The sequence below is a fragment of the Chenopodium album genome, chromosome 3 (assembly GCF_948465745.1).
Source record: "Chenopodium album chromosome 3, dcCheAlbu1.1, whole genome shotgun sequence".
Lineage (NCBI taxonomy): Eukaryota > Viridiplantae > Streptophyta > Magnoliopsida > Caryophyllales > Amaranthaceae > Chenopodium > Chenopodium album.
In genome coordinates this window covers 79,976,472-79,985,409 of record NC_137836.1, presented here as the reverse complement: position 1 = coordinate 79,985,409, position 8,938 = coordinate 79,976,472, and the positions used below count along the sequence as shown (strand labels likewise).

Here is an 8,938-nt window from a genome sequence, read left to right as displayed (position 1 = left end):
AACAAGAATGGGCCACATCATCCAGCCCAAAGTTCGGATAATATGTGTAATGAAAAAAGGCCCACCACTGAAAATGATCAGTTGGACTCAAACTATGGTCCATGGACCTTGGTTACCAATAAAAGGTATGCAAAGAAACAACAACCAATTTTAGAAAAAGAAAAAAAAATAAAAAAGTCAATCCTTCTTTTCCTGTTGAAAGTGGTGTGAAGAAAAATACAATAAAATCAATCCATTGGTATCTCCAGTTCCTCTTGTAATGCCAACTTTCCAATAATTCCATTGGTATTCGCAAGTCACGGGTAACAAATGTCAAACCCTCATCGGCAAATGGTGCTCTATATCACCCAGAACCAAATGGTGGGGATCCAAGTGAATGCATCATATTGTGAAACTCAAAGGGGATTGAGAGAAATTCAGAGTGTAGCCGAAGCAAATATTTTTAGAGAGAAGACACAGAAAATATTCTAGAGAGAGAATTTTTTCCCCACATTTAACAACATTAACGCAAACCCAACTTGATTAAATAAATGTCATAGTATACATCTATTTTACATACAAGTAATATTTTATATATTTGGTGAACCCAATATTGACCGAAACAGTCAACTAACCAGCGGGACTTATTAGAGTATGGACCTAAGAGTAAAAACTAGAAAAAGGGCCTCAGACAGCTTGATTTGATCAACTTAACCTTGGGATGTATCATCTTCAACTTCTTAGACAAATCTTTTATTTTCGGTTTCTCAAACTCCCAAAAGATGTTTGGACGTAAAATCACCTGCTCCAGCGAGGGAAGACCGCTAAGTATTGAGTAAATCACTTCTGCTTCACCCTCGCTTCTTCCCCAAAAGTTCAATAGTTCGATCACCTTGAGTTGGCTGTGAAGACACTCTGAACTTCTGTTAGTCCAGCAAACCTTGTATGTACCAGCATTATCATATATTCGAGAATCCTGGTTCAAATGAGATGAAAAATTGTCACTAGTTTTCTATTACCCGAAAATGTGAGAAAAAACACTTTCTACATTAAGAACTTAACCAGAAACCCTGCCAACAGATAAATTATCAAGATAAATCATCAACATTGAACAGTCAATAAAAGTCCCAAAGGTAAATATGAATATGAAGTTCCAGCTCTTTCCACAATGCCCAACACTTGCGACTTTGTGAGTTTGAACAACTAAACGAGGAATGGTCAACTACATAAATACGAGACATACCATTTCGATTGTGGATGTGTTCAACAGGCAGCCTAGCAGTTGAACACAAATGCATGAAGCAGCACATTAGTTAACATATCTTATGTTTTGTTGTGATACGAACATAATACTAAATGCTAAGTAATGTATAGGTTCTGCAATTTAATGTTCCAATTCACCTCATAGAAGGGAAGAGTGATAGTGTGGGAGATTGAGAAAGACAATGAAAAAAGAAACTGTGTCAGCCAAATCACCAGTATGATAGAATATTTATGTAGGCCGAGCTACAAGCCTACAACCTAGCCCAAATTTCCATAGTGTACACAAGAATAATAGTAGATACAAGAATAATAGTAGATGCATGGCACTAAAATTAACCACAAACTGAAGTTGTTTTTTTTTTTTTTTTTTTTTTTTTTTTTTTTTTTTTTTTTTTACGGAATGCTTCAAAGGGAAACTTGTGTTAGTGGTAGAATAGACTGGTAGTAACACTTAATTTGGATACAGAGAATTGGAAGGAAGAGTGACGAATAAGAAGTCCCTAGATTGGATACAAAATTATGGAAAGGGAGGGAAGGGAATTGGAAATTTCCATTTTACCTCCTTTTATAAAGCATATCCTTCCAAAATTGGAAAGATTTCAAGGGAAAATGGTTACAACTCCCACCCCTTTCTTCCCCTTCAATGCTATTTATGTTTGTTTTCAAAATAAAATTTAAGAACCTAATTTTCAGACAACTTCATAAATACAAAGATTGAGCAACTAGTCTTTAACAAAGCATGCATGCTGACTTGTTGAGGGGTGTACAACCATCCAAATAGTCACATATAGAACTCTGCTAAGTAATAGCCAATATAGTGAGACTTCCAAGTTCCGCCAATTTAGATTAACATACACAATAGCCATGCTCATTAACTAAAGATCCTTCCCCTTACATCTGCAGTATTCCTCCACCTAATATCTTAAAAAACATCATTATCAGTGCTAAGTGCTAACTCTCATCATCTCTCTCTTCCACAATTCAAACCTTTATAGTCCCTGTCTCCTCCCCTGAGCGAACTCTGCCTCTTTGTACATCTGTCTAAGAGTACAACAAAACTCCTTAAAATTAATGGGATGATATTTTTGTTCACAATTGCTAGCCCGGGAAAGTTTAAATGCATAGCATCTCTTTTATCTCCTACTAAAGAGAATACTAAAGCCTCAGAAAAGCCAAACAAAAAAGTTATGCTATGATTGTTTCTCATATTCATATCTCTTAGTCTTTAAAACTTTTGTATTTGCTGAGTTTAAAGGACAATTACCTCTCATAATATAGAGTCAACTCTGATAGTTGAGATACAGGAAAGCAGTAGAAAAGTCATGCACTAAAACTCAACAAATCACGCAAGATATTTCGCTAAAAAAGGCTGATGAGCATCTGATAACACTCAAATATCTAGATCAAACTTCTTTAAGGACATGACCATCAAAACAGTTCCATGACAGGCTCTAAATTTAAACCAGAGAAAGCATAAAGCTAGCAACAAAGCGAGACAAAACTGCAAGGAACAACCTGGTTTTCGCTTGTCATGACTCATTATCAAACAAAGTTGCAGTTTTGTGCTACCAAACAATAAGATTGAGAATTCATCATGTACGAAGTATGAACATTAAGCTTTTATCCTAGTATGATCCAAGAGATTCTAATGACACTTTTAATTTGGTTTCCTTCCATTGAATTGATAAGCTGGATAAGTGATTATGTCTAAACAGTTCATTCTGAGGTCATAGACTCATGGGCTCAAATTCATTGTCCAACTTTCAGTATTCAGGATTTTCCTTTACATATACATTGAAAAAAGAGATATTTGTATTGTGACATGTCGGTGAAAGGCAACGGGGGCAACATGGAGTATAGGCGTCAGAGTAAATGCCATTTAAAGTAGCATAAATATCTTAACAAATTATAAATAGTTCAATTTAAAGAAACTCACCGAAAGTGAAAGTCTTGTAAGCAGCGGACATTTCTTTAGAAAAGCTGCACAGAAGTTATAAATATACTCTACACTGTTTATGCACAAATACAACTCCAAAACTCTTAGATTTTCTAAGATAGGTAGTTCAGGTACCACTTCATCACTCTGCAAATAGAAACAACATTGAGAAAGTGAAATGTAGCTCCTATAACAAGGCTCTAAAGTGAAAAGTCATGTTTAATCAATTTGCAATATCTCTACAAGATTCCTAAATAAGGATTGAAAAATCCAAACTTCCAAATTCAAGAGCCTAAAGGTTGCTCATTTAAACACTCCCTTTCTATTTATAAAGATATGGATTGAATCTGCAAAAAAAAAAATTTATTTTTTTTAGAAGTTCTAAAGGACACTCATTTTCATTAATTAAAGTCATACGACATCTACAATTGACAATTAAAGATAAAGTAAACTTTTTTAACAAAATCATACAAGAATTGAAGGGCTAAGAATCTAAATACATAAGCAATTCGGCACATTCTCGATTCGTTGTCTCATAAAACTTTAAACGAGTTTCCAATTCACATTCTAGGAAACAACAAAATTAATGATACTACAAAACTTTTATCAAAAATTATTTTTCCTTTCTTAATTTGTTGCATTAAGGGTTAAGAAAAGTAGAAAACCATCATATTTTCAGGGGCTGAAGCAATGTACATTAGAAAGTTACCATAATAATCAGTGTGAAACAAGAGAAACGCATCGCTATTATAATTTCATGGAAGAGAAATAGAATGACTCTTAAGATGGGTTTTCTCCATGATGTTTATAATTTTATACAAGTACTAGATTATGGAGAGCTAAAATCAGCGGATGGGTTTGATGTTCTTTGCCGGTTCCCCATTCCATATTCATCATCACTATATTGGATGATTCATCTTTAAGTTGGAAAGTTTCTATAAGTCAATCAGCCATAATGTAAACTCTTCAAATCAAGGTGTGGAAGGCATATGAATGATTTCATTCATGTAAGCTTCATCACTACAAATTTCAAATTCAATGACTGCATCAAACAAAGAATCTTGAAAAGACTAAGATGAATTTTATGGGATTTGAATAGCACTCTTGTGATTAGCAATATTCAGAAACATATTGTTTTTGAAAAGCATTGTTCAGTAATTGGGCTCAGACTTCAAAGGCTTATGGATACAAGGTACTCTCAACTCATTTTGAAATAGAAAAAGAGTAAGAGACCACTTCCAATTTCTGCCTCCCAGTCCCACATTACAATAAAATCTGTGAAGAAAATCCCATAAATTTTTACTACAGGGGACTCATTCTAATGAAAACATATATCACCAAATAATCTTTAATGGAGCTGGGCACATTTCGTTACACCTCCAATAAACTTATCAACAACCACCCCAAATAAAATTTCCTCGGGAATGACACACATGCACATTGTTAAGCAAGGCAATAACTTGAGGCAATGTGATTACTTTTATGCATAAATTAACATGGAAAGCCTAATAGATTTGTATTTGAATTATCACGTATCATTATCTTCTGTAACCACAATTTTGATGGTAATAACAAAAACATAAAATGAAGAAACGCTTGTGCTTTGAAGTCAAAATGCATTACCATCAACAGTTTCAACACTAAACACCCCATCCCAAGTCACAAACTCCTTTTATTTTATCAGTTCTAAAAACCTTTTGTTTTGAGGTGTATTAATTTTTTTTTTGGTTGTAAGCATGTACCGACTTCTACTTCATTCTATTTCTTGCGTTACCTTTTACCATGCACTTTACCCTCGTAACCCCCCATCTTCTCTTAATTTGATCCATCTTAGGGGTGCTAATTGAGTTGAGCAACTCGCAAGCAACTCGAACTCGACTTGGTCAACGCTCGGTCAAAACTCGACTCGAGTTAGCTCGCTTCGAACTCGACTCGAGTCGAGATGTTAATGAGCACAAGTTGAGCAAGCTCTAACTCGACTCGATAAGCTCGTGAGCAACTCGATAATATATTTTAGTAATATAGAATTTACAAACAAAGTTGCCATGTTTAAACAAATTAGACACTTTAATTTATATTATCAAAAAAGAAAGAGTAAATCTTTAATAATAAATATATAAAAAAAAGAAAACAATATAAAGTGAACAAAAAAATAAATAAATAAAGGCATATAATTATAGAAGCGTCAAAACTTTAACGAGCAGATCGTGAGCTACTCGACTCGGCTCGAAACTTTAACGAGCACGAGTCGAGCATATTTTATTAGCTCGAAACTTTAGCGAGCACAAGTAAAAAGTTTTTGAGTCGAGCACCCCTCTCGTGATCGACTCGCTCGATAAGCACCATCTATTTCTCTTTTACTAATCTTTCTTACAGCCACCCACAGACCCACTTACTAAGGAACAAGAGTCAACAACAAGTAGGCAGAGCAGAAAAAAAAAAAAAAAACATGGATATGTTCATCATTCCCTTAAACTACTCCTTGTACCATATAAGCCACTAACCCAAAAGTAAGCCATTACATTAGCCCACTGAAGAAGGTACAAAAATGAAGCTCAACAAGAAGAGCAGCAACTGAAGGAATAAAAAATCAACTACAGTAAACCAAAAGTCTAAAAACACACAAAATGATAATATGTGAGCACTAACCAGGTATTTTCCAGAGCTCTCTAATTCCAGCACAAGCGACTCCACATTTTTAATGTAGCTAGAGTATTTCCCAATGTTTTGGACAAAGTAGGAAGCATAACGACCAAGAAGAGAAGTGTTAACTAGTCGTGGGGCTGTCTTGAAAAATACAGGAATGTCGTGCCCATGATAAGTAAATGACACGATATTGATGGCATGGATCTTTATCCACTTAAGAAAGTCACAGCTGATAATCTTCAAGCACTTGAGATGGGGTAAGGGGCCAGGGACTTTCAGCCTTAATAGGGAACTAGAATCCTCCACATGTAATTCTTCAAGAGCAGAACACTTGAGCAGAACATAATATATAACCTTACCTGTAACCTCTACATATTTCAAAGAAAGTACAGTCAGAGAAGAAAGATTTAATTCAAATTTGCGGAGCAAGGGCTTGGTGATGGAGAAATATCCATGTATTTCATGGAGATTGAGTGAAAAATCCAGCTTAAGCCTTTTAACTCTCTTTCCAAGAGCAAATTCTACCCACTTTTCTATATATTCTTCACTAATTGCTCCATGTGATTTGACAAACACTTCAAATTCTTCAATAGTTGGACCTTGGTGCAAGCTCAAGACGTGATTGACCAATTTCATAAACTCAGACCTTTTGACTAAAAATGGCCCCTTGATATCGAGTTCTTTTGCAACCCTCCGACTTAGGCGCAAACAATTCTCTACATAAGATGACTCCTCTGAATACTGAAAATCAAAGGTACCAGTTGTGTAAGTCCACATATTTCTCCACCTTAGAGATAAAACACTAGTTCTTACTGCTTCCTTAAGCCTTAAACGAGACACAATCAAAACCAGTATATCATCTGGCAACTCACTCAGCCTGTCTGCGGACTTGCAGCGCTTCCACTGGTACTGTTATTTTCAATTACATACCACATGAGTTCATCAAATATCATCTTCAATAATTTCAAAGTATAAATGTAACAGACATTAGTAATCATAAAAAAAGTACAAATCAAACTATAACTAACCGAGGAATACTGCATTTGGCTCCCACATCGCTCTAATACTGGTGTGAAAGGGTCGCTCATATTCTTCCACTCTGAAATCTGGTAAACTCCAGAAGTAACAAACCAATTAGACAAAAAAATAAAAATCCCCAAAAAATAAAAATCAACCCTTTACCTTCAACCACAAAACTATCAACCCTTAATCAGAAAAATCAAAACTTTTAACAATCCTTGCTCTCCTGATAAACTGAAACAGTTTGTATTTTTACAAATTTCAAAGCTTAACTTCCCAGAGAAACAACAACTTCAAACTTTAGGGCAGGGGGAGAGAAGATCATCCTAACATTCAAGGCAAATTTGATTTCTGTATGAAATTAGGCACGAAAATTCACATAATTTTAGAGAGAAGAGGTCGAATTCATAGTTCCATCCTAACATTAAAGGCAATTAAATTCAATCTAATTAACCTTAACAAAATCACTCGTCTAAGTAATTATACCCACCCGGCTAATATATACTGACAACTAAATTAACGATAAACCCTAGATTATTTGTGAAATTAATATAAGATTATTTAAAAAGGAACAGCATCTTACCCCAGAAGCTGCTTCAATGGAGGATAGAAATATCAATGGAGAAACTGTGAGAGAAACTTGTCTAGGGATTGTGATTTGTAAAATTTTTTTTTTTTTTTTTTTTTTGGCGGAATGTTTAGTGAATTCGTATATTCCAGTGGTGTGATGGGAATTGATCCTAATCTAATCTAATCTAATCTTCTAATCTAATATCATACCATATCATATAATAACTAATATATAAAGCTAAACTTTTAGCCAGGTCACGAGACAGCGATGTTAAAGTTACTACACAAAACTAGTATCAAAAAATCAAATAATATATATCTAGTGTATAAAACAGATTAAATGAACATTACACATACCTTTATACTTGATTCAAAATATAATTTTTATAACCCGAGCCCAACAAATTGCGTTGTGTCCTTAAGACAATTTTGCTCCCTCTACGATACCCAAGGTTATTAAGCAATTGTCTCCCAGGATAGAACGGGTTTCGTTTCTTATAAAATGGTATTGTAATTATAAGAAACCAGCGAACAAACTAGATTAGAGTAACCGCAACTATATGCATGTATATCTTGAGAGAGTAAATAAAACTTATATTCTGTATTAATAAATGAGAACAACCAACAACTATTTATAGACAAAGAAACATGGATGAAAAGACGCAAGTAATGAAAAGATACAATTATCCATCATAATTAATGAATAGTAAATAATGAAATAATGCAATTATCCATATTAACAATTACCAATGAAGAGTTACAATTATCCAAACATACAATTTGTCATACAACACTATTCTTCATAATTCTTCATTAATACTAATTAAAATATTTACAACATAAATATCCAACAATCCCCCACATTAATGAAGAATTTCTCATTCACAAACAATTGAAATCTAACAATCATCCCCCACATTAATGAGAAAGACTCATAATGAAACATCAAGGTATGTTATGCAATTTGCGGTTACTCAACGAAAAATATGTGCATTGGGAATAGTAGTCAAAGACTTTGAACCACCCCTAGTGAAGTCCATCGAGCTTACTCAGTCGATCAGTAGTATTTTTCAACTTTGAACAACCAACTCTGAAATGTAAGCTAAGACAATAGAAATCACACAAATATTTCTCTAAAACAGTTTGTTCTCACGTTCGTGACCGTTTTGGCCATGGACACTCCTGGTTCTGCAAGTGTGTTAGAGAATTCGACCTCTAAATTCTCATAGAGGCGGCCCGTCCTCACACTCACATAGGTGACTTCTATACCTTCCAATAGAAATCATTAAAAATCTAAGCTTAATATTAAGCTTAAACTTAACCTTTCATGTATAAGCACCATTGTCACATATAGGAATGGATTAGAGTTTTGTACTCTATTGTGCTTTTACAGTTATCATAACTTGGTTGTCCCTTTGAACCTAGATCTTGGGATCTCCATTCAACTAGGTTGGGTAGCCGCTATAATAACTAATTGATAGGTCTTAACCCCATTCCCTTTGATGACTTATCCACTAGCTCTCT

At 34.4% G+C, this 8,938-nt stretch overlaps 1 protein-coding gene across 2 annotated transcripts; it reads right to left on the bottom strand.

Moving 5' to 3' along the window:
• Nucleotides 1–465: 465 nt before the first annotated feature.
• On the bottom strand, nucleotides 466–7,598 carry LOC145624398 (putative F-box protein At1g49610). 2 transcript variants are annotated; one of them, XM_081677427.1, is made up of 5 exons: nucleotides 7,428–7,598; nucleotides 6,853–6,930; nucleotides 5,828–6,733; nucleotides 3,179–3,325; nucleotides 466–955 (listed from the first exon to the last, which is right to left on the bottom strand). In XM_081677427.1, exons 2-5 carry the CDS (start codon nucleotides 6,910–6,912, stop codon nucleotides 653–655), a joined length of 1,416 nt encoding a protein of 471 aa, XP_081533553.1. In that variant the 5' UTR covers nucleotides 6,913–6,930; nucleotides 7,428–7,598; the 3' UTR covers nucleotides 466–652. The 2 variants fall into 2 exon arrangements, with proteins under 2 accessions (XP_081533553.1, XP_081533554.1); XM_081677428.1 differs by lacking the exon at nucleotides 3,179–3,325.
• Between the last annotated feature and the right edge of the window lie 1,340 nt (nucleotides 7,599–8,938).